Source organism: Lutra lutra, chromosome 12 (genome assembly GCF_902655055.1).
Source record: "Lutra lutra chromosome 12, mLutLut1.2, whole genome shotgun sequence".
NCBI classification, from domain to species: domain Eukaryota; kingdom Metazoa; phylum Chordata; class Mammalia; order Carnivora; family Mustelidae; genus Lutra; species Lutra lutra.
In genome coordinates this window covers 57,197,132-57,223,332 of record NC_062289.1, presented here as the reverse complement: position 1 = coordinate 57,223,332, position 26,201 = coordinate 57,197,132, and the positions used below count along the sequence as shown (strand labels likewise).

At 44.7% G+C, this 26,201-nt stretch overlaps 1 protein-coding gene across 2 annotated transcripts in view; it reads left to right on the top strand.

Annotated features, from left to right (window-relative positions):
* The window catches only part of LAMA1 (laminin subunit alpha 1), a 163,529-nt gene that overhangs the window by 98,674 nt on the left and 38,654 nt on the right, over window positions 1–26,201 (top strand). For both annotated transcript variants that reach the window (XM_047698103.1, XM_047698104.1), the window contains exons 23-36: window positions 577–813; window positions 2,160–2,303; window positions 2,840–3,019; window positions 4,441–4,626; window positions 5,163–5,290; window positions 5,942–6,062; window positions 8,098–8,235; window positions 12,729–12,850; window positions 15,109–15,195; window positions 15,475–15,668; window positions 16,167–16,309; window positions 18,396–18,485; window positions 19,934–20,045; window positions 21,510–21,672. In XM_047698103.1, the coding sequence (XP_047554059.1) occupies window positions 577–813; window positions 2,160–2,303; window positions 2,840–3,019; window positions 4,441–4,626; window positions 5,163–5,290; window positions 5,942–6,062; window positions 8,098–8,235; window positions 12,729–12,850; window positions 15,109–15,195; window positions 15,475–15,668; window positions 16,167–16,309; window positions 18,396–18,485; window positions 19,934–20,045; window positions 21,510–21,672 (2,045 nt within the window). The remainder of the gene's footprint in view (window positions 1–576; window positions 814–2,159; window positions 2,304–2,839; window positions 3,020–4,440; window positions 4,627–5,162; window positions 5,291–5,941; window positions 6,063–8,097; window positions 8,236–12,728; window positions 12,851–15,108; window positions 15,196–15,474; window positions 15,669–16,166; window positions 16,310–18,395; window positions 18,486–19,933; window positions 20,046–21,509; window positions 21,673–26,201) is intronic.

Sequence of the window (26,201 nt, the reverse complement as noted above, 5' to 3'; positions counted from 1 at the left end):
CAGGGCAAGGTTCACTCCTTTTCTTTCATCTGTGCCCTTGACCTTGACCTGCTGAACAGCTCCCTGGTTTCTATTTAAAACTTAGTATGGGTCCAAGCATCCGGGTGCAGAAGCAGCCGCCTTAAAGCACATTATTCTGTTTTCTCCAAGAACCCCACCGTGGAATTGATGGTTTGGAAACTTTATTTTAGTGTCCTTGACACAGACGCTGCTGTGGACACGATCTTCCAGGAGAAGGGCAGAAGTCATTTTCCTGGGGGGTTGAATCCCATCTGCAGCGGTTCTATTTTCAGGGTACCTTTCCTCAGTTGAACCTGGGTGTAGTTTGCCTTTTGGAAACAGACTTGACTTTGACGTGTAGGATGCTGCTGCTGGGTTGGGTGTGAGGTCACAGGGTCAGCCCCGTGCGCGTGTGCCCCAGGCTGGCAGCTGCTGCCTGCTGTTGGCTCATGGCAAGGTGAGTCGTGAAAGAGACCCCCGTGTTCGTATAAAGTCCCCACAGTTAGTGTTCTGTAACCTGTGTACATGATGCAAATGTAAAAGGAACCTTTTTATTAAGCGAGTTTATTTTCCCAGGCCTGCAACTGTAGTGGGGCTGGGGCCTCCAGTCCCGGCTGCAATGTGCTCACTGGCCACTGCCACTGTAAGCCGGCCTTCGGCGGACCCAGCTGTCATCAGTGCTCCCTGGGGTACAGAGACTTTCCAGACTGTGTGGCCTGTGACTGTGACCTGCGAGGGACATTGGCGGGCACCTGTGATGAGGAACGGGGTCTGTGCACCTGTGCAGCAGAAACCGGTAGCTGCTCCTGCAAGGTAACGGCCCCCTCTCTCACTCATCACTACGACTTTGAGGCTTTTAACTATTTAAATTAGGGGCACCTGGGTGGCTTAGTCAGTTAAGCGTCTGCCTTCGGCTCAAGTCATGATCCTGAGGTCCTGGGATGGAGCCCCTCTTTGGGCTCCCTGCTCAGCGGGGAGTCTGCTTCTTGCCCTGCTTCTGCATGCTCTCTCTGTCAAACAAATGAAATCTGTAACCATTTACATCAGCAGCTAGGTTTTAGACACTTTTCATAGTGAGTCCTCACTACCTTCTGGGTTTGACCTTAAATTCTGGGTATGCTCTTCTAGAACAATGGATGATTCTTTAAATGGAATTTTTACTGGTCGTTATGAGTGTCAGATGATAGACCTGAATGGAAAAACACTCTGAGTTTTTTGGCAGGTGTTCCAGATGGCTGAGCAGCCTGTCTGTCTTGGGTATACTAGTAAAATAGATAGCACGGGGCTTCAAGAAGATTTGTGATTCAGGGCACCTGGGTTAAGTGTCCGACTCTTGATTTCAGCTCAGGTCATGATCTCAGGGTGGTGACACTGAGCCTCAGGCTGGGCTCCACTCTGGGCATGGAGCCTGGTTGGGATTCTCTCTCTCCCTCTGCCCCCTCCCCAAATTTTTAAAATAATAAAAATAAATAAAGAAGATTTGTGATTTTCCAACTGGTGAGTAATTATTTTTTCCTATGTACTGACCAGGATGGAGGAAATTTGTGTTTTGTATTTTCCCAGCAGGTAAGATTTCAACCTCCTGTTTAATTCCGTGTATTTCCACTGGTTTCCCCGTTGTGCTGTGTTATTAGGAGGTAACTGGTTACCTCCTCCGGGACTTTTCCAGGTGCTGGTGATACGGGAGAGAGAGTAACCGGCTGCTTAGTGACTAGGGAGGAGGAAGGGAAACTCATGCAAATACTCTGGCCTGGGGGTAATGGCGACATCAGTGAACCCGTTTTTGGCTCACCATGTGGGCGACAGCAGCTTTCATTACAGAGATCAGAATGGGAGGGGCCTGCCTCAGTGATCACCTCCTCCTGACCCATTATCAAAGTCACCTGGGTCCTCAGGGCGGTGTCTCGGGTTTGCTCCAGGAGAGGCTCATCAGGGACCCTATATATTCCCAAAGCTTCCATGAGGATTCTGATGAGTCACCCATGGTGCCTGAGGGAGTGGATGTTCCTTGAGGTTAGGGCGCTTGCCTAGGGAAACAGCTGCTTTGGGGCGATTGCGGGTCCAAAATTATTTTTGTGTTTCATTTCATTTCTGTTCAGAAGTCACATCTCTATCTCTTTTCAGGTTAAAATAAATGAGTCCTCCTTTCTCTTCTTTAGGAAAACGTGTTGGGTCTTCATTGCAGCAAGTGTCAAGCTGGGACCTATGCCCTCCGTGCCGAAGACCCTCTGGGATGTACCCCCTGCTTCTGCTTCGGGCTGTCCCAAGTCTGCTCCGAGCTGGAGGGTTATGTGAGGACACCGGTAAGTTACACATGTGGGAAAACGTGTTAACGTGCTTTTTTAAACCCTCCCTCCCTCCCTGCGCCCCCTCCATGGAAGTCGGGTGACCGTAGGGGACAGAGTCAAGGACTTACTTTAAATTTTGCTCTTAGAGCATTAGAAATTCCAGGAAGCTAATTGGGTTCATTACGAATCCGAGCTCTGTCTCTGCCGTCCGAGGAAATCAGTGAAGCTGGAGCTGAAGGCGCTCAGGGTTGCTCCTGAGCTAATCTACCAAAAGCTTTCGTTGGAGAGAAGCCGGAACTGCAACACACACTAGTTTCCTCATGTAACCAAATCCTGCCCCAGCGGAGCAAGTTTGCCCCTCAGGGCAGTAGTGTAAAACACACCCAGTTTTCCTATGAACCCAGGTGTTGGAGTTGGAAGGTGATGTCTCTGGGACTCCCGTTTTAATACTGAAGCTACCCGGTCTGTGAAACCGTAGTAGAATCTGATGAATCAAAGGTGAGGAGTAAACTCGGGCTCTCAGGTCGGTTTTTCTTCCCTTCCATGACCAGGTGACGCTGGGCTCAGGGCAGCCCCTCCTGCGAGTGGTTTCTCAGAGCAATCTCCGGGGCACGACTGAGGGGGTGTATTACCAGGCCCCTGATGTCCTCCTGGACGCCGTCACCGTCAGGCGGCACGTCCACGCAGAGCCGTTTTACTGGCGGCTGCCAGAGTGGTTCCAGGGAGACCAGGTGAGCTCCCCTCCCCCACCAGCCTAGAGCCAGTCTGCGTTTCCCAGAGGACACAGGTGTGGTTTGAAATCATGATGGACTGCGTTAGCCTACCCTTAACCGAGGTGGTTATTCCCTCTAAGTAGAGCTGGAGAAGTTTAATGCTTACAAAAATCCCTCCCAAAATATATATGGCTCTCAAATAATTTTTATTTGAAAGTCTTTGTGGGGTTGTGGGGGAAGAGATGCCGGGTGGCTCAGTTGGTTAAGCAGCTGCCTTTGGCTCAGGTCTTGATTACAGGGTCCTGGGATCGAGTCCCACACTAGGCTCCCTGCTCAGCAGAGAGCCTGCTTCTCCCTCTTCTTCTGCCTGCCGCTCTGCTTACTTGTGCTCTTTATCTCTGTCAAATAAAAATCTTTACAAAAATAATTAAAAAAAAATTTTCAAGGCACCTGACTAGCTCAGAAGAGCATGCATCTCTGAGTTGTGAGCTCGAGCCCCACATTGTGTGTAGAGATTACTTAAAAATAAAATCTTAAAGTCTTTTAAAAATCAAATCCTATTATTTCTCTCCTTCCTCAAATAGTCCTTCAAATATTTTTCCTTTTTTTTTAATATAAGTTGAAGTGCTATGGTTCTTCTCAACAAATCGATATTCATTTAGGGGGAAAGTAAAAACCTGGTATAACAGGGTATTGAAGGCACCACTTTGCTTAAACACTGGCATTCATGTGTGAAATCACCCAGATCTTTAAAATTTGCCAATATGTGTCCAACATTCCCATAGCTCTAGGTCCTTTTAAATTCAAAGGAGCCTGAAAAGAATCAGGACCATTACCCCACTGATCTGTTACTTTGGCCATACCTCCATGGGTGCCATGGAGAGAAAGTTCTGGGAGGTGATGGCTGTGGCCTTGATGGGGTTGGGGGCTTCACCCATGTATCCTCCTCCCCACACTCACTGAGTTGTACACCTTAAATATGTACAGCTTTTTACATGCCGGACATGTCTCAACAAAAGTATTCTTTTAAGATTTTATTTATTTATTTGACAGAGATCACAGGCAGAGAGGCAGGCAGAGAGAAAGGAAGGGAAGCAGGCTCCCTGCTGAGCAGAGAGCCCGATGCAGGGCTCAATCCCAGGACCCCGGGATCACGACCTGAGCCAAAGGCCAAGGCTTTAACCCACTGAGCCACTCAGGCACCCCAACAAAAGTTTTCTTAAAAACTTTTTAAAACCTCACTTTAAAAAAAAAAAGCTATGGATTGAGTCAACTTAATCCATAATTAAGTAGAATTAAAAAGACAAATTCCAGACGACCAATTCCACCCATGTGATGTACGTCTGGGACCCAGGATTTCTTGCAAATGGCAGCAGGCTTGTAAAGAAATAGTTTTAAGCCAGGGCCATGTCAGAAGTCAACCGTTTACGACCCCCTAGCTCCTGGCCTACGGCGGCAGCCTGAAGTACAGCGTGGCTTTCTATTCTTCCGACGGCGTCGGCACCTTCAACCTTGAGCCCCAAGTGCTCATCAAAGGAGGCCGGACCAGAAAGCAGGTTATTTACGTGGACCTGCCCGCCCCGGAGAACGGAGTACGACAAGAGCAGGAAGTGGGAATGAAAGAGGTGAGGATGTCCTCCTTTCCTACGCACCCCTTGACGGTGCGACATTAGCTCTGGGGTGCGGTAGAATGACAAAGCTGCTCGTAGCAGAGTGAGCTGGACCACCCGGGATCAGAATTCCAGTGGGCTTAGCAGGATTTGTAGAAACAATATTCAAGAACCGTATGCTAGGCTTATGCTAACTTGCTGCGAATTACACCCCAAATCCTTTACCCGTGGTGCACAAGTCTCTATCCGTGTGGAGGTAATGGTGTGAAGTCTCTGGGCTCGTGTGGACCTGGCAAGTGCGCACGCGCACTCAGACTCCGCGGACGGTGGGCCGCGCGGCTGGCCCTGCGCAGGTGACGTGTGTCTGCTGCTGCTGGAGGCTGGCACTGCTGCTACCACCCCCAACCCCCCGGGAGAGCTTCCTTGGTTAGGCTTGCTCTTGTGTACAAGACCAGGCTCCCTCCCAGAGAAATTTATAAAAGAATCCCTAAATTCATAAGCCTCTGACGATCTGTAATCTTAATGTAATTGAAGGTGTTTCTTGTCCACAGAACTTTTGGAAGTATTTTAACTCCGTTTCTGAAAAACCTGTCACGCGCCCGGATTTCATGTCTGTCCTTAGCAACATTGAGTACATCCTCATCAAAGCATCTTACGGTCAAGGATTACAGCAAAGCAGGTACTCTGAACCTTCTAGAATGAAAAAAGCCTTTTTTTAATTTGAAATCAAACGGAAGAGATTTGATTCACCCTTATTACTTCCTACCTTTACTAGTGTGTGTCTGTGTATACACAAATATGTATACTTGGTTCCTCACCAAACTTTAATATGAAATATGGAAAATGACCTAGATGATCCATCCTCCAATTAATGAGGACATAAAATATAAGCACATAATAGTGATATCTTAGATAAGGATTAAAATATAAATAAAACTAAACAAAACAAAAATTCTATTTTCTGCCCTTAAGTTTCAATAGTATTTCTTTGTCGTGACACATCAAGAATGCGGTCACCTGCTCATTTAGTACTTATCCCATAAAGGAAGCTACTAGGTTATGGCCAAACTAGGACTTCAGTTGTTTCACATGTGCTTTGTGGAATATTATTTTTAAGTCCTCACATGTCAGCTGGGGCCTGCCACTGTGTAATGACAGGCCTAAGGTGCTCTTCCACGGTCCCTTTGTAATTGGGTAGGAGCTACTCCCAAACTAGCAGGAAAACTCTGGTTTAATATATGTGCAAATTCATTACATAATGTGCCAGATTCCTAGAAAGTGTCTTTCTCCATATGAATGCTCCCTCTCACACTTCTTAACGGTTTTACAGAATCTCAAATATTTCCATGGAGGTTGGCAGGAAGGCTGCAGATTCGCCCCCAGGACAGGAGGTGGCGTCCCTCCTAGAGAAGTGTCTCTGTCCTCCTGGCACGGCTGGATTTTCGTGTCAGGTAGGGAGACTGTGGTTCAAATCCATGACCTGTGGTGATGTACTATATGTCGGCTAGTTGAATTTAAATTAAAAAATAAAATCCACTTCTTGTTTTGAACTGAAATAGGCTTATTAGAGCAGCTCCCAAGTGATGATCAGAGTTTGAATTATATAAGTGTTCTCTTCAAAAAACAAAAACAAAAAAACTTAATTATGGCTAAATATTGCATAAAAGTAAACCTTACTGTCCTAACCATTTTTAAGTGCATTGCTAGTAGGGCTAAATAGATTCACATTATTGTACAGACCTTTGTACCCATTAAACTCGAACTCCGCAGTCTCCCACCCCCACAACTCCTGGCAATCGCCATTGTGCTTTCCTAGTCAATCAGACTACTCTAGGTCCTTTATGTAAGTGGAATCCTATAGTATTTCTCATTGATGCCTGGCTAGCCTAATGTCTTCAAGGTTCATCCATGTTGTAGCCATGTATCCGAATTTGCTTCCTTTTTTTTTTTTTTAATTTTTTTTATTCGACATAAAGATCACAAGTAGGCAGAGAGGCAGGCAGAGAGAGAAAGGGGGAAGCAGGCTCCCTGGTGAGCAGAGAGCCCGATGCGGGGCTCGATCCCAAGAACCTGGGATCATGACCTGAGCTGAAGGCAGAGGCGGCTTAACCCACTGAGCCACCCAGTCGCCCCAGAATTTGCTTCCTTAAGGCTGAATAACATCCCATTGTATGTATATATCACATTTGGTTTGTTAATTCATCCATCAGTGGACACTTGAGTTGACTTTTTGCCTGTTATGAGTAATGCTGCCCTGAAAGGCTATATGCAGGTATCTCTCTGAGACCCTGATTTCAGCTCTTTGGGGCTTATGCTCAAAAGAATTGCTAGGTCATGTGGTAATTTTGTTTTTAACTTTTTGAGGAACTGCCCTACTGCTTCCCACAGCACTGCCCCATTATTTATATTCCTACCAGCAGTGCACAAGTGTTCCACTTTTCCTACATCGTTGACAACTCTGATTATTTTTTGATAGTAGTTATCTTAGCAGGTGTGAGGTGGTAGCTCATTGTAGTTTTGATTTGCATTTCCCTAATGATTGATGTTGAGCTTCTGTTCAGGTGCTTATTTGCCAGTTGTACCTTCTTTGGAGAAATGTTTATTCAAGTTGCAGTACTGTGATTTATAAGAATAGCTATTTGGTTTTCATCCCCTGTTTCCTAGCACAGAGTTCTTAAATGCTTAGAATTTCCTAAGTGATGAGATCTATGCAGGTGTCTTTTGTTATGTTCATGAGGTGACTTTTGAAAAGTTCCTAGGTCATCTACGGATGGAGGCTGGTCACCAAAAGAACCAACCATCAAGTTGGAGAACTTTTAGTCCTACCCCTGAACCTCAGGGGAGAGGGAAGGGGCTGGAGGTTGAATCAATAGCCAGGGGCCAGTGATCTCCTCAATTATACTCCTATAAGGAAGAATCCATAAAAGCCAAAAGGATAGTTCAGAGAACTTCCTGGTTGGTGAACACGTGATGTGCCCACAAAGAGGTCATGGGAGCTCCAAGGCCCCTTCCCGTTGCATCTGTTCCATCTGGTTATTCCTGAGTTACATCCTTTTATAGTAAACCAGTGACCTTGTACCTAGAATGTTTCTCTAAGTTCACTCCACTCTAGCAAATTAATCAAACCTGAGGAGGGGGACATCGGAACCTCCAACCTATAGCTAGTTGTCAGGAGCACAAGTGACAGTCTGAACTTGTGATTGGTATCTGTAGTTGGGGGACAGGGCCAATGTTCTAGAACTGAGCCCTTAACCTGTAAGATTGGATGCTATCTTCAGGCAAGTAGTGTCAGAATTAAATTGTGGGATACCCAGCCAGTGTCCAAACATTGGTTGGTGTGGGGGACAAAACCCCACACAACAGAACTGGTCCCAGAACATATTGATCGTAAATGGCGATCAGAAGTGGAATTGGTGTCAGCTTCATTACAAGTCCTCTGTCCATTGTTTTAATCATGTTTGTTGATTTCCTTTTGCTCGGCTTCAGGACTGTGCACCTGGTTACCACAGGGGGAAGCTCCCACAAGGCAGGAGCCGAGGACCCCACCCTCTGCTTGCCCCTTGCGTACCCTGCAGTTGCAACAACCACAGTGACACCTGTGACCCAGAAACTGGGAAGTGTCTGGTAGGTTTGTTGTGCGGGTTCTCAGAGGAGGCACTTGGCCTTTGAATTTCTGCTCCAGAGTCCTACGAAGTTCTTGGTTTAGAGCGAGCCTAAACTAACTGTAACGTTGTATAAATTTCCTTCCGAAAGGCTCAGCTAAGTGCGGTCAGATGTTGTTAGTGCAAAATCTTTTATGAGTCCTGGTTTCATGGATTTTTTTTGTGGGCATCAATTTGGGAGTTAAGGGTACTTGCCGTGTTGGTTAGAGTCAAACTAGAGGAGACCTTTATGTCCTAGAACTAGGTCACCTGGGGTCTTACAATGAGTTAATGCCCATGTTACGCATTTATTTCTGTCCTTGCATATTTTTTGAAAAATGCTTATTCTCATGGATGTCTTAGTATGCATTTGCTTCTCAGCCACCTTTCTCTTATATAAAAACAAAATTCAAAATTTGAGGTTATAACTGGCTTTATCGAGTGATTCTTGAATTGGGCAGTATTCCATCTATCAAGCTAGAGGGGAGCTCCGAGGAGTTGTACAAAATGGAATCTTGGGGGGAAGGAGGGTGGGCAAGGAAGTTATTAATGAAAAAGAAAAGATTGTTCTAGGCAAGATCACTTTCCCATAGAGGGGAGGGCAGGAGTCTAATTAGGTTTGGGACCTCCTCTTCCTTTTCAGGAAGGAAGGGCCCATGTGACAGGTTACCTCATTGATGCTGATCAGAAAATTCCTGACTGATTAAATACATTTTGGGGGAAGGTTGAAGCTAGTTAGGCTATGTAATAGCCCTGGTTTGGTGTCTTGGCCTAAGGGATGCCATGTTGGGCCTGTGGTTTTCTTTTTAATGCCCTACACCAAGATTGGCCTTAGAAACATAAGGAGAACTCTGATCACTGAAAAGGAACAAATGGTCCAGATGGAAGTCTTGTCACCTTGATCGAGGCCCAGCTCTTGTGTCTGTGATTTTGATCAAGTTGATAAGGCCTTATTGATAACCTAGAATAATCTGATATTCTTTACCTATTCTGGAAATTTTTAAAAAATAGTAACTCTTGTAGGAACATGGGTTACTTGTATAAATTGTGCCACAACTAACTCACCTCAGGTAAAATAACTCCATGAAGGGGAATGAGCTGCCCACCAAGAAAGATACACCTGAAGATTTAGAGCTCCTGGGTGTTGCCTAGACACAAGGGAAGGGATGGGGGAATTAGGACAGCAGGCTCCCAACCCCCTGCAGCCTCTCTAAACCTGTCTTCTATTTGGATCATTTTTCATCTGTGGAATTGGAAGGTCATTTCCACCGGGAACACTGCTGAACTACGGCGGAGCGCAGGTGAACTTAGAAACTGACACACAGCATGGTTTTCCCCCATTAAAAAGATCTGTTTTAACTTTTGCTGACTCCATTATATATGTGGAACTGAAGAATTATTCCAGTCATAGCAGGTGAAATGGCCTTAATGAAGATGCAGATAGCTACAACACTACTTTAAAAAAAAACAAAAAAAAAAAAACAAAAAAAAAATGCACTTTAATCAGCTCATGCTCCGGGCAAAAAGTCATAATAGAGAAAATGAGAAAATCTCATTAAAGAATTTAAGGAAAATTGATTTCAGGCAACTGAAATCGAGATGCAATTAGCTGGGAAAGGTCCCTTGGCCAGGCATGGGGACAAAGGTCTCATGGACAGTTAAAGGAGTCGATCAGTTCTTTTCACGCTGCATCTTTATGTGGTGGGCTGTTTTAACAAGATTGAGTACTCCTAGGACGTTCAATTACTACCCTGCCTTTCCTAGCTCAAATCCACCAGAACAAAGTTCTTTACTTTTTTTTTTTTAAGATTTTATTTATTTGACAGAGAGACAATGAGAGAGGGAACACAAGCAGGGGTAGTGGGAGAGGGAGAAGCAGGCTTCCCACCGAGCAGGCAACTGGATGTGGGGCTCAATCCCAGGACCCTGGGATCATGACCTGAGCCGAAGGCAGATGCTTAATGACTGAGCCACCCAGGCGCCCCCAGAACGAAGTTCTAAGATCAGCAGCTGACCTGTTGATTCGTACCCTAGAAAGAACACAGCCTTCTTATCCCAGTGCAGGAAAGACTGTGGCAGGGAGTCTCCCTGGCATCAACAAAGAGCGCTTTCGGACAGCTCCCCACTCTGCGGGGAGAGGCTGGCCAGATGTTATCTGGAGTTCATAAGCGCTGTCAGCTGGATCTGTTGAGTTTCACAGTACACCACGATGGATCCATCTGCTGCAAGACGGCTTAAGTCTGAACTGCAGCATTCATGCCAAGCAGTAATTTAATGAACATTTACACACCTCCTACCATGGGAAGCTCACTCCCACAGCAGCTCAACTCCTCTTTGGGCAGCCCTGATTATTCCTGGAATTGGTGCATTTTGAACCTTTGGAGCCACTGCAACAAACCGCTAGGTCAAGTTTGTGCATGAAGAGTGGCAGTATCTTAGCTAGTAACTTGCGAAATGGGTTAGAGTCCTCCTTCTCATACGTCTAAATCTTCAGCCCTCCTGGTCTGAAGGTTCTGAAGCTAAAAGAGCAAGTTTTTGTTGACCTTTCGGAGATGAAATCTGCTTTGTTTATATCCGATGGTTCAATGGGATGGTAGGATGCATGTACCATCCTGCGGTTAAAGTATCCTTCCCAGAGCCCAGCGCCTTTGCTCCAGGTGCCGAAGAAGCATTGCTCTCTGACGCTAGGTGTGCCGTGAATGCAGCCCACGGGTTTTGCCAGCCTGGTCACCGCTGCCTCTTCATCTTGTGAGGTCTCTTTTGTGGTTTAGTGCAACAGGGCACTTCCATTTGACAAAATCCCTTAAGCATTCCTTATGGATTATTACATAGGTGGGCATCAAGGCCATTTTGGATCTGATTTTGTCATTTAGCATATAAGGTGTCCCTCCTCCCCTTCATGTCCCTGGGACTCGGAATTATCATAAAAATGATTGATCAGAAGTGTGACCTGGAAAGGAATGGGGAGACTCAGGACCACCAAGATACCCTGGGAGTTCCTATCCCTGAGTACCCACTCCCAGGAGATACCACTTAATGGTTTTACAATTGAACGACTGGCACACCTATTCTGTGCACTTCCCACAGCAAGGAATTCATCCTGCAGGTCAGTGGACGTTAACGGGTTCTCCTTTCCCTGCCACCCTGGGGCAGCTTGCCTTCGGTCTTCTAGGATCAAGAAAGTCAGGAAGTCCACAATCCTTTGTGTATTTGGGGAGCATTTGGTGCTAGAGTTGATGTTAGCAATGACAGCCAGGAAATCTGCTCAGTCCTCGCCCATCTAATATTCTTCATCAGATTTGTATTGTATCATTAAAACAAGGATTGAGAGGTGCCTGGGTGGCTCAGTGGGTTAAAGCCTCTGCCTTCGGCTCAGTTCATCATCACGGCGTCCTGGGATCGAGCCCAGCATCGGGCTCTCTGCTCAGCAGGGAGCCTGCTTCCCCCCCTCCCCCTTTCTCTGCTTCCCCCTCTCTCTCTCTGCCTGCCTACTTGTGAGCTCTCTCTTAAAAAAAAAAAAATCTAAAATAAATAAAAATAAAACAAATATTTAACACCTTTTAAGAGGTTGTAAATTTTATTTCTAAAGAGAGAGCACATTTAGGGCAGGTGGATCCTAATAAAATCTACTTCCATCAGGTGAGATAGGAATGTAATTTTAAAACCAAAAATACTGGAATATTTTTTAATCAAAAGGAACTTAAAAATAGTGTTTCAGATATGTAAAAATGTGTCTTTCCATAGCCCCTCTCCCTGCCACGGATAGAGTGTCCTTTAGTTTGTCATTGTTACCCATCTTTCTCTACTTACATCGGCCACAGAATGCAGTGCCCAGGGACTGTGTGGACAAAGCAGATTTCATCTCGGAAATGTCGACAAAAACTTGTTCTTTTAGCTTCAGGAACTTTTTTAATGGCAGGGTGGTAGGACCTGTCATGGAAATGATGGCATCCAATGTAACTAGAAATGATTTGGTTATTGCAGAAATCTATTGGGGGTGCTGTAACACCTGGCATTTTCTTCCCTGTTTCCTAAATCATCCGTTCACTTCTGTTCTTTCAGTGCCCCACATGTGATCAGTGAACCCCGCATGTGTGCAAAACCGATGTGCTTCAAATCATGTGTTGCTAGATATTATAGATCCCTATTTTAAGGAACTGAAGGTTGGCTGCTTTTAGGAGCCCTCTGTGTGTGTATGTGTGTATAAAATATATATTTTAGCCCTGTGTATATTTTCCATGCAAAGACTGTATTAATTTCTAGACTGTATTATAATGGATGAAGGTCAGAGATGGCAGTGTTTCCAGGATTTTAAAAATAGGAAGAATAAAATGCTCTCCCTTCTTTATTATTTTAAAAAAAAAAAAGTGCTCCCTGATATGAGCAGTGTGGCTTTCTTAAGCATTACCAGAGGTAAGGGTGATTTCTAAACAGTTTCCCATTCTTTTCCTCTCCTCTTGAAACCCGGGGCTCCAGAACTGTAGGCACAGCACCGCCGGGGACCACTGCAATGTGTGCGCCCCTGGGTACTACGGGAAGGTGACTGGCTCCGTGGGTGACTGCTCTCCATGCGCCTGTCCCCGCAGCGGCCCCGCCAGGTGAGCCCGCGCAGGTGTGCCCGCACGCCCTTGCTGGCGAAGCTGGGTTGCCTCCATCCTCCGCCTCGTTTTACAGGCTCTCGGGGTGGCCTGTTTTAACTAATCTTCTCCATCTGTCGAGAAAGGCTCCGTTTAAGAGAAAGTGTTCATGATCCCAGCATTTGAAGAGCATCTTTTCCAAAGCAAAATCTCTGTGTTGGTATTGGGGTGTTCAAATGGGAACAAGTCAAGAAGGGACTTTTAATTTTTGTTTCTCAGAGAATAATCTTAGCCTCCCACCTCTCTGTCCAGCATAACTGGAGATGGGTTATTACTGGTTTTATGAAAAATGATACAGAGCATTCAGTTCCTGTTTCAGGGAATGGGGTTAGAATTTGTCTAAACCCATGACTGTTGAGGTGCAGAAATACTTCGTGATGATGAGACGGGGCCAGGCTCTGCCTTGAAGTCATGATGCTCAGATAGAATTATCAGAACACAAAAAAGAAGCAGAGGTTTTATGTGGAAACTGGAATGTCTGTGGGTCCTGTTTGGTTTAAATGAACTCGTAATTCATAAATACCGTTTCATCATCGCTGAGACTATTTGACAAGACATTGAACATGTACTGACAGAAAACCAACTCTTAGTATACTAAAATGGAGCTTTCTTTGTAATCATTGCTCGAATCTTCCTTTATGGTCTCCCAGCGAGTGATGCTTGATGAGGAGTACCAAATGACAGGCACTGTTAGCTTCCTTCTAAACTAGCAAGCGTCTTAAAATCTATACTCACTACTATTTAACGTTTTGTGTTAAATATATATTACCCATTTTGACTCCCCAATTCCACACCTGTCATCTAAGTTATAGAAGTATTTGTATGTGTGTGTAAAGACAGGTCTATTTTAGCATGGCTTAGCTATACTAAATTCACCCGCAATTGCAGAGGAAAACGAAATATCTATGTACAGGTAATAAATATATATATATATGTATATATATATATATATATATATATATATATATATATAAAATACAAAATATGTAGTGCACACACACAGTGAAAGATTGTACAAACACTGAGACAAGAACTACGTATATATGTATGCGCAGAATTGGAGAAATGGCCAATTAAGTTATGTAACTGAAAACATGATACGCTGTTTTAGTGAAAATTTGTATCTCCAGTGTATCCATGCCCATAGCTCCATGGCTCTATGAACCCAGAGAAATGTTTGAAAGGATAGTTCACCTTCTACTTTGCACATTTGTGTAATGTTTGAATATTTTACTTCTGCAATCAAAAAAATGTTCTAACCACCCCCGAATGCACACTAATAAATTTTACACGTGAGGAAGCGACTGCAAAGGTAAGAAACTTCTGTGTGAGCTCTGCACCTGAGAGACCATAGTGGACATGCTTTACTTTCTACCTATCTCGTGCTTCCACTAAGCCTGTCCCTTTAGTCTTTAAAGAGGGAAAAAATAGTCCGAACTGAAGCGGGGCTGATAAGAGAAGCCTGTCATTCTGGAAACTCAGCACAGGTTAAAACATCAGGCTCTCCTCGCGTTTTTTCTCTGCTGCTTGCAGATACCCAGATATGCCACTAGATGGCGCAGACGCCTTGGTCATTTAAACGGGGAGGAAAGAGCCCAAAGCTGTATCCTGGAGTGAGGGGACCTGAGAGGATTATTACATTTTGAATGGCTCTTTCATTTTGCCTCTAAAGGCGCATCACATGGCTCCCTACCTTTAGGCTCATTCATTTTCAGATCGCAGCCTCCTTGCGCGTGGGCCTTCCCCTGCCATTTTCCTTGCCTCCTTTCCCACTAGTCACCAGCACGGGTCCAGCCGCACCTTTCCATGCTTGCTGGTGGTCTTGCCCGGTTCCCCAGTCCCCTTTCCATCCCGGGAGCCAGGTGATAATGCCCTGCAGTCACGGAACAAGACCCTTCCCACCTGGAAAGCTTTCTTGTTTGGTGACTGATTCGTGGTCAGGTGCGGGATCGCACAGATTCGTGGCAGTCTGTCATTTCTTGCCCTCTGCGTGCACTCGGTTGGCCCTGGACGGGTGCGCGCTGAGTATCTTTTGGATAGGAGACACGGACGTGTTTGTGTCAATCGTGTTTGTTTTCCTTCTTTTTGCCCCCACTAGATTTTCAGCCCTGGAAAGGTTGTCTGGTGTCCTCCATCCTAAGAGTAATGAGTAAGTCGCATAAGGGAGACTTGAAGTTACAGAGCTGAGAATTCAAAAAGCTATTTTCTTTTCCTTCTAGCTTCAGCCCCACTTGCATCTTGGAAGGTGATGCTGATTTCCGCTGTGATGCCTGTGTTCTGGGCTACGAAGGACAGTACTGTGAAAGGTACGTGGGGGGAGTGCCCCACGGAAGTTGCTATGCATGTGCCCTGCCTTCATGCAGACAGGACGGTTTTACTAACCTGATATGGGAGACTTTTTCGGTTTGGATGTGGGTGACTGATATGGAATCTTATTACTATTCCCAGCCAGTGGAATGCGGTCCACGGGCCCGTGTTCTTTGTTTTTCACTTGGCAGAAAGGATCGCTGTCCTTGGACGGAAGCTGGTGTGTGTATTGGCTGGTGTTGATCTTATTGTCCACATGTGTATCTTCCTTTCTGTAGGTGCTCCTCCGGCTATCACGGGAACCCTCGAGTGCCGGGTGGCACCTGCCAGAGGTGTGACTGCAGCCCGCATGGCTCCGTGCACGGGGACTGTGACCGCAGGTCCGGGCAGTGCATCTGCAGACCAGGCGCCACGGGGCTCCGATGCCAGGAATGCAAACCGAGGCACATTCTACTGGAAAGCGATTGTGTCTGTGGGTATTCTCCTCCTCTCAGTGTTTAAAGAGTTTTCTCTCTCTCCGTTGTGTTCCTGCTGTGGCACCGCGGGATAAATTTAGTGTGTCTGCAAACTGAGGATAGGACAGGCCAGGCTCTGAATGGAAGTGCATTTGGAATTCATTGCCGTTGGTCTAAGTCAAAGATCCAGAGCGAATGCACTGTGAAGGTCGGAACGGTAGAAGAAAACACGCACCAGGCCTGGGATCCACACAGGGGATCAGTTGTTTCTTTCTATGGGACCCCGAGGAAGTCACTGATCTGATTTGAGGCTCCGTGGTATCGTGTGAGAATAGGCTCAGCACTTGCTGCTTACCTCCCGGGCACACAGGTGGTGGGGGAATGAGACCGGATGTGGTCTATGCAAGTTTTGCCATGTGCGCTGCTTATGGATGTCTCCTGCAGAATGGCTAGTGCAAATCCATGAGAAAATGTGCATACCACATTGCATTGACCTCAACTTCTTTTTCTTCTAGCTTGTGATGATGAGTGTGTAGGCGTGCTGCTGAATGACTTAGGGAATATTGGTGACACCATCCTCTCTGTGAACCTCACTGGCATTATCCCTGTCCCATATGGAATTTTGTCAACCCTGGAAAATACAACAAAATCTCTCCGGGTAGGTACTGGGAATACAGAGATTGGTAGAAACCTATGTCCCTGAGAGAGAGAGAGAGAGAGAGTTGCTGAGGACAGGGTTTTGTCGTTGTCTGTCCTCTCACCAGGCATCCAGGCTTCTCTGCAGGGTAACCCGGGAATTCAGCATCCCAGCACTAACCTGTTCCCTGCAGGACTGCTCCAATTATTCAAGCGTTGTTCCATAGATGTCTCCATATAAATCCCTTCCCAACCGCCCTGCTGCCTTTTGGGCTAAGACAAGAGCCCGCCCATTCCTCCTTGGATATTTGAAAGCGGTTGTCCTACTACAAATACAGGAGAGAAAAAAATAGATGGTATCTTCTTTTAATGCTGGAATATGCTGAAGGTCAACTGTTTTCTGTAAATGTATTCCTAATTAGATTTGTAAGCCACAAAATTTTCTTCTCCCTACAAGTCTGTCGAAAAATCTCTGGTGGTAAATCATAGTTTTATGTTTAATCAAACAGGATCTGGGTCCAAAACAAGAGGGTGAGAAGTGAAAAAACTGGCTTAGTAGACGGCATTCTACTGTTAGCTTTTTTTTTTCTTCTGACTGGAAAAAAAAAATGAGATTCTTAATTTTGCTTAAAACCTTTACATTCAGACCTGAGATCATCAATTCACTGTGTCATGTGGTAATAAAAGGGATAGTCCTTCCTGAATGCCTTTTTTAGATAAAAGCGCTTTTCTTAGACTTAACATTTCCTGAGGCATGTGAATCTGGCTGTTTCAACCATCCAGTCTTGTTTATGGTGCTCTTTTCTCTATAGACATAATGGCCATAAAGAAAGGTTGGGGAACTCTAAGAGATGTTTTTTATATTATTTTTCCTCAGACGGAGTAAGACATTTTTGAAAGACAAAAAATTTCTCAAAAAATTCTCAAAAATATTTTGAATTTCTAATCACTATAGACACAATCAATACTGTATTGTCAGTATGGACCCTAGAAATATAACAATATTTTAAATTTATAAAGTAAGCTAAATACTTGATTTAAGTTTTAACTGTTTTTCAATGACTTGCTCTTATTTAAACCACTTTGTCAATTATTTATTTATTTATTTGAAAGGGAGAGAGAGCATGTGAGTGAGCGAGCAGGGGAGGGGCAGAGGGAGAGGGAGAGAGAGAATCCTAAGCAGGATCCACACCCAGCATGGAGCCCAATGTGAGGCTCGATCTTACCAACCCAAGAGGTTGAGCTGAGCTAAAATCAAGAATCAGACACCCAACCAATTGAGCTACCCATGCACCCTGACTTTGTCAAATTTTTAAACAACTTTTTATGTTTATGTAAAGTATTCAGTGAGCTCTTAAACTGTCCACTGTTTCTACCTCACCGCCTCCATGGGCAACTTCCTTGACTCCCTTATCCCTTCACAATAATCCAGGCCCCTCCCAGGCTTGGTATAAGACTAAAATAAAACCATACAAGTAACAAAATTAGAGGTGAGTTAGCCTAATTTAAGCACTGCATTGTTAGGAATCACAAAGGCTATTCTTTATATGATACTTTTGTATTTCAGCCTAGTAAACGTTTTTAAGATGTTAGCTATTATAGTGAAAACTTATGTGACTCTGATATTGAAATTAAACCAGACATAAGTCAGAACTGTGGATATTTGCTTCTGCATGATGTATCAGACTTTAATTTCATATCTATATAGGAAATGCAAAAAATGGCAGTACAGAGACATAGTACTAGAATCAACCCTTAAGTAAATGTGATCCATTTTATTTCTTTTTAAAAATATTTTATTTATTTATTTGACAGACAGAGATCACAAGTAGGCAGAGAGAGAGAGAGAGAGAGAGAGAGGAGGAAGCAGGCTCCCTGCCGAGCAGAGAGCCCGATGTGGGGTTCAATCCCAGGACCCTGGGATCATGACCTGAGCCAAAGGCAGAGGCTTTAACCCACTGAGCCACCCAGGCGCCCCGATCCATTTTATTTCTTAATGCAGTTTCAAGGAAAGAATTTCTTTCCGTGAACGACAACAAAAGCGATTTAGTCAAGAGCCAGCAAATTTGTTTTGAAGCACTATAATTTGTTTACTTTGTTCTTTTTAGGAGGCTTTATTAAAAGAAAACCCACAGAAGGAACTGGCCAAAGATCAGCTTGAAGGTGTAGCAGAACAGACAGACAGTCTGCGAAGGGAGGTAAATTCTCCACGTAGAGGGCCCGCTTCCCACCCAACCCTTGAAAGCAATTGCATTGGGGCGGTCTGGAAGGTTCTATTAAATCAGGGCAGCCTCTTCCTCCCAGGGGCAGTGCTCCAGGTACTTTGTCATCAAATTGGTTTTAACCTTGCCAGTTTCCGTGCTTCACTGGGAAGAGACTCCTGCCTTAATTTCTGCTGTCACCTCTGCCGAGGGAAGAATTGGCCGTCGCAGGGCCATCGGCCTCTCATTTCCTCCTGTGAACCGAGGGGTGGGTGGGTGGGTGTGTGGTCTCTGAGCGACACTCAGACCCGGGGCCTCGTGCTGCTGATTTGTGCCCTTTGAATGTCAAGTGAGCCTGTTTGGATGTCAGCAGAGAATCACTTCTGTACAGCCCAGGCCACATGAGTGGTTTTAAGCCACCCAAAAAAGAGTCTCCTCATTTGCAGATGGGGAGGGAGGCCTATTGTCAAATTTATAATTTTCGCTTTTGAATTTCATGTGTGTGTGTTCGCACACCCACACATACGTGTGTGTGTATATACATATGTGTATGATAGTGAATGTATACTATGCATATACATATCTAGTCTCCATCTCTCAACACACACACACACACACACACACACTCATGCACCCTAAAGTATTAGGTTGGTTCCTGTTAATTTAGAATTAAGGATGATTTGGGAGGAGTTTAAGGGTTTAAATGTGTCTCTAAGTACCTCAGTGAGCGAACATTTGGTAGGAAATGATAAGCCGATTAAAATAATTCTCTCTATCCATTAAAGAAGATTCTCTTTGGATTTTCACTAGAAAACACTTTTAGAACCAGACTGGTTCCTTGATGCTCCTGAAAATTACAAACAGGCTTTCCTTTTGCAAATTATAACATTCCTAATGAAAATAACAGCAGAGCGCAGCCAAGTCTCTGCCCTTGGTCTGCCGGCCTCACACACATCGTGGCGTGGTTGGCCTCAGGAAGCCGCGGGAGGTTAAGGGGCGACCTGACTCCATGTTATCGGTGAGGCTCGGGAGCAGCTGGGTCTCCGGCCTGAAACCCAGTTTGCCTGACTCGGTGTTCTTTACTCCTCGATGGAATTCTCCTATTCAATACAAATTAGCAAGAGTGTACTTTCGATATTCTGTCTCCTTGGGTCCTGAAAGGAGTATAAGGTCTTCACAATAGACATTGAGGAAGGTTGTGGTTTGAGAGCCAAAAAAAAAAAAAAAAAAAAAGATACTGTCTTTTCTCCCACAGAGTGAGGAGTAAATTGTTTCATTAGCCCCTTAGTTTCCACCCTGAAATACTCACTTGGCATACACGAATCGGTGCACAGCTTTACTTCAGACTCGGGGACATAGTTTGTGGCTTAAAAGAGACAACTGGTACACCAAAGCTCGCATGTCAGTCCAAGTCAAACTAACCTGGGACCTTTATTTTCTGTCAGCTCGCCAGAGTGTTGACGAGTAGCCAAAATGTAACCAGGGAGACTGAAAGAATCCTCAGCAGGACTCAAGACCTCCTGACATTTTCTGAGAAACTGCAGATAAATATCCAAGGTAGTGTGTTCAGTGTGTGGTTGGGGGTCAGTGTCTGACTTGTGCTTATTCGGTGGGAAAAGATCCGTTCCCTTTATTAAACATAAAAATAGATGTGTGTGACTTGCACTAGACGTCCCAGGGCCAAAGGCCTGGAATAGTCCATAGTTGGGGATCTTGAATTATCTGGATCATAGTCTTTCATTGGGAGTTTGTCTTTAAATTTAAAAAACAAAAAAAAAAACGGACGTTTTCTTTATTTTCTTTATAATGCCTTATATTTAGTTCCTAAGGATCGAGTGGACATAGTGCCTCCCCATCTGTTAAGAATTTGTCAGATTAACATTTATTAAGCGGAGCACAGGGTGCGGGGTGGTGAGCCAGACTCCCACAACAGACCACAAGAGAAAATGAAATGCAGAAGTTTATGACTCGCAGGTCCAGCAGGAAGTACCCGCCATGTCGGGGGGAGGTTAAGGCAGGGTGCCGGCAGAGAGAAAGAGGTGATGACCTGGGACACATGCCTTTATCGAGGTTCTTCATTGGAGTCTTTTGGGATCCCAGGCTAAGTCTGGGTTGGTCAATCGAACCAAAACAGGGGGGTTTGGGTAAGCCCCATGGAGGTCCCACTGAAGAGGCCCACAAGCAGAAGGCCCTGGGGGGCCGGGAAGACTGTTGGTCGCAAGTGCTATTGGGGAAGTCATTAACAAAACTGACATTTGCTCGTGACCCTGCCAAGGCTATCTAGGGCACGGGTTTGCATGAGGAACTACTGTCCAGTTCAAGGTTACTGCAGGCTTCTTGGCCAAACAAAATGGATCCCACGGCAGCAACACCATGGAGCTAAACTCTCAACACCCATCCCCTTGCCCAGAATAGATGTTGACAGGATTTGGGGCTTCAGTGTGGTCCCAAAGTATACTCACAATAGTAGAGTAGTGTAGTCCTACTTAACTGGGCCGTCTCATCCAATCTGGCTGGCAGTTTTCTGGCACCAGAAACATATCCTTGCTTTTCTTGTTGGATTAGTTTAAGGATACATAAGGTGCAAATTCCGATACAGATTAGACTTTGTAGGGCCAAAGGTAAGGAAATTATTGGAAGAAATAATGTGTTTATTAAGAAGAGTAATATTGAGTACTGGTGGTTCATGCATGAGGTAAATATTTACCAAGTGCTTCTATGTGCAAACATTTGTGCCAGGCGCAGGAAATGCTGAGGTAAACATGGCAAGCACAGCCCTTACAAGTTTATGGACACTGGGGCAGACCAACATTAAGTCAACCAGTAATCTCAAGCCCATGAGTATTTTGATAAGGGACAACCAGAGTGCATCGGGATACATGGGCTGACCTGCCTGACCTGAGGTTCAACCTAGTTTGGATGAACAAAGCCTGCCTCCCTGAAGAAGGTTCTAAGTTTTTCCATTTTAGTGCTGTTCACTTTTGAGAGACCTGTTAAGTGATTGATGACTTGTCTCCATAGAAATGATTGAAAAAGCAGCAACTCTAAATCAGACCTTGGATGAAGATTTCCAGCTACCCAGTTCTGCTCTTCAGAATATGCAAAAGAATATTACATCTCTCCTGGAAACCATACAGAAAAGGCATTTCATGCATTTGTACCAAAATGCCATACTGGAACTCAAGTAAGTTTCTAAATACCATTCATGACACAATCAATTAGAGGTAGGAGTTTGAATGCTGTGGAGAGGGAGATGTGTGCAAGGAGGGGAAGGAAAGAACGCTCCCACTGGGGGCAGAATGTCAGAAAGAGAGGGGCACGGTTGTCAAATAAATGAAAGGATGGGTGCCAGCCACTCTGAACAGAGAAAAATACAGTCAGTGCCAATATCTATCTTTGTGCCATGGGCTTGGTTTTTCCCTGTGGCTCCAGAAGAACATTTCCATCTAACACAAACAAAAGAACCTCATGATGCTATATTTATTGAAGATCAACTATAATGTGGTAAATTCTCATGGAAGAAAATACAGTTTAGTGGCTAGTCCCTGGGCTGTAGGCTGTAACACAGACTGATGTTATGCTAGAATGATTTAGCTCAGTTGTTCAAACTCTTATGGAAAACCACCATATGCAGCGACAGATCAGAGAATTCAGGGACGTGCTTACACGGAGCTTGTATTTCCTTTTAGGCTTTTTTCTTAATATTTTCGAAGTTATTACTTGATGTAATAGAATGCAAGCTATCTTTCTTGCAGGTTATGATAAATATCTTCAGTAGGGTTTAAACAGTTACACAATAGGTCATCATAGTTCCATTTCCTGTAGTGTCATATTTAACCAATATTAATATATTTTGCTATTTTAAATAATGTTGTGATGGCCCATCTTAGACTAAAATCTTTTCCTCTATTTTACACTATCCTCTTATTAGGAGAGGTGATAAGAAGTGAAATCATGGAATTTGCATTTTGAAGACTCCTGACTTGCATTTCCAGATTATTTTCTTAAAGGTTTAAAAATTCCTTTACACTTCCACTGGCAACATGCTGCAAAGTTGAGCTTACATCTTTCTTCATCATTGAATATGATTTTTGACATTGTTGTTGATTTGTTAGGTGAAAAAAAAACATGTCAGGTGGCCTTTGGAGAGAGAACTAATAAAATAAACACTAGAGCAACAGTTAGGGCCCAGAACTAATCACAAAACCCACAAGGGGAGAGGAGAGGAGGGCGAGATCCCAGGAAATGAGGAAGAGGGCTGCCATCTTGGAGCACCTGCTCTGGGCTGGGGGAGGGGGGCCGTGAAGACTTCACTTCTCTCATCTTGTCACATAATCTGCTTAGCTGCTTTGTGAGGTTGGGGAGGAACTTGCTTGGGGAAACAGGCCCAGAGACTCTAAGCACCTTGCCCGATGTTAGACCTCCAGGATAATATGAAAACAGACCATAATCTAAATCCTATCTAAATCCGTATCACTCTAAACCCTATGATTTTCCAACCAAACACCAAAGGAAGAACCACTTGAGACCCAGTCCAGAAAAGACAGGTGGGTAGAATGTCAGAGGTCAGAGGTCAGAGACCTCTGCTCCATTATAATCCTGCTCCCCCTAACCCTGACCTCTCATGTGCATCCTCCTTTTCCTGAAAGGCATGGCAGAAGTAGGCAGCAGCGGGGAAAGGGGACCATACCTTCACGCAGGTCTTACTGGGACCCACCATTCTTGAGGTGGTTACCCCAGGCTCAGTGCAGCTATGCTCCACTTCCCAACCACCCTTAGCTCCCCGCTGCCTCCAGGATTATGTGCAAATGTCATGTATCTGATTACAGCTCCATCCATCTCCAGCTTGCCCAGGATCCCTGGTGGGTCCCACTGCTTCCTCCTCCTCCCCGTGATGTTGTCTCTTCTTACTGTTCCCTCCCTTGGCTGCACATCAGAGTTTTGTCAAAGACAGAAGAGATTATTAAAGATGAAGATTCCTGGGAATCAGTTGTAGGGATGTCCTCGCCCACCATTACCCTTCCATGGTCAGTTCAATCGTTCATTCATTCTTTTGTTCATCAAATGGATGGAGTCCCCAGGTGATAGGCATTGTGCTAGGAGTTGGGAATACAAAGGAGAGCAGAGCCTTCCTGTCCACTTGGATCTCATAGTCCAATTGGGAAAAGCTCATTTTCTAAGAAGCATTTGCAAGGGAGGGGAGAAGCCACCCTCTTCCCTCTCTCCCATCCTCTTCCCTTAGCACCCCCAAACTGCCTTGCCTGCTAGGCCCTCCACCGCCCTTTCTCTGTTGTAGCCCTTCTGTTTCTATTTGGAATAAAGTTATCTACAAGATTGTTGATCTCTCTAACTTGTGAGTACAATCATTACTAAAGCTAACTTTTATTTTTTTTAAATTTGTTTAAAATGTATTCTCTGGCCTACTCTTTCCTATTTTCCCTAGATAATCCCTGTGTAGTTATGCTATTTCAAATTTCATGGATAATTTTAGGAATTATGTATCTGCTTTTTTATTATAATTCTTAGAAAACTGGCCATTTACCTGAAGTATGGCATTCTTATAAGCAAGACTATTTCTCAAACCTTCCAGTAGCTTATCATGCTTGTGTTGGTGTCCCCAAGACCATGCCCACAGCCAGAATTTTCCTAAGGACCTTCAGGACTCCTGGCCAAGATTTCTAGGTCATGTATTAAGGACACACAGTGGGATACACAGAGAAGAAGACAGCAGAGCTTGGAGAATCCATGTAGCCTTCCCTGAGCGCGCTCTCCCTCCTTAGGGGGTCACATCACGCTCTGACCCTGGCAACAAAAATGCAACACCACATGTGTGATGTTTCTGCCTGGGGGAGCCCATTGAGAAGTTCAGCATCCAAGGTTTTTCTCGGGGGCTGACCCCATATGCACCTTCTACCTAGAATATGCCAAATTCCAGACTGTGAAGGAAAGCAGGTGTTAAACCACCTTGCTTGCACAAGCGGTTGAGGCCCTGAGCCACTCTTCTCAGAGAGGGAACAGTGGGAGTGCTCACAGACAGCAGCCCAGGGCTGGCAAAGGAGAGCAGAATCTAGCCTGCTGTTACCCTGTGCACACTGTGCCCCTGATGGCACATTTTACCTTATCACCCGTAGCTCTGCTCCCCATCTGTTTTCCATGCTGGTCCCCAGAGCTATCCAAAGCTGCTTCATTAAAGAAGTGTGTCCTGGGGCACCTGGGGGACTCAGTTAAGCATCTGCCTTTGGCTCCAGTCATGATTGCAGGGTCCTGGGATCGAGCCCTGTGTGGGGCTCCTGCCCAGCAGGGAGTCTGCTTCTCCCTCTGCTGCTCCTCCCCCCAACTTGTGTGCACGTGCATTCTCTTTCTGTCTCTCAAATAAAAATCTTTAAGAAATGTGTCCTGTGACTGCATAAGTTTGGGAAAGGCAGTGTCCACTCAGGAGAGGCAAGGTCTTCAGGGCAAGTCTTCTCAAAGCTTTTAGTACACTGACATGTGTGGTGAGTCTCTGAGGGGAGCTGAGAGAGCACGGCCTAACTTCACCACAGAGCTCTTTCTCCTAGAACCTGCTTCCAACTCACGGGACTTGAGGGCCGTGGAGGAATGTAATTTGAGAAACCCTGGTTTAATTTTATTCATTGGACAAATTTTGTAGGAAGAAATGAAGAGCGCTGCTGAGGTTTTTTGTTTTTAATCTTCGTCAAGTCGTTGATGACTCTACCATTGCCCGTGATCACAGGTTAGATGGTAAATCCATTCATCGAAATGTCTTAGATTCTTTGTTTAATGGTATGAAGGGATCCATGGTCAGACATCAGAAATATATTGGTTTACTTATGTTTCCCATGTACTTTTAGCTCTTGTTGCCTGTATCCTAATTATCATGAGAAATCATGGGAAATTGTAAGAGTGTTTGAAGTTCTGGTGATGTTCCAACGATGTCAGAGTTTAAGTATGTACCTTTGGAAAATGTTTTCTGTTGTGTCTTAGGACAGCAATAGGTTGTCTGTGAAAGCTGAGAGTGATTTACAAGGCATTTTCCATGAAATTTTTCTGAGTTCTCCCAACAAATTGAAGCAGGAAGTTAATTGGATATATTCAATCCCTGCGAAGGTTTATAGTGTGAAAATTGTATTATTCTGTGTAACTTTAAATTCAAAACTGATTTAAACAAGCAGTTTGATAGCATATATACAAAAGAATAGGAAAACATGTTTTTTGATTTCCTAAAGCTTGCTCTTTCCAGTGGTACAAGTTAGATCTTTCTGGCATTTGGATTTTCAGTTTTTATAATATCTGTTTTTTAACTAGCTGCAGGAAAACCTTTATGACTTCTAGATAGATTTATAACTTCATAACAAATGAAACAAACCACTGGATAGCCTCTTTTCAATTTCTTGCTGTACTAAAAAGCAAGATGGCCTCTGTCCCCACCCACAGACCGTGGCCCAGTTTTCCTGGATGGAACAGGAGAGAAGATTTCTTTGAATTCCTCTACTAAAATATGTTAGGAAGTTCGTGACTAAAGATCGCCCGTTAAGGATAAAGTGCAAATACACCATGCCTATAACTGTCATAGGAAAATTACTTCCTCTTTTAGAGGTGACGATGTACCCCTTTTGACAGCAAGAAGACACAAGGGATAGAAATGCAGAGTCTTCCACTGTCCATTCATGAGAGGAGTGTCATTGTTCATTTACTTCCTACCTACGCCGTCTA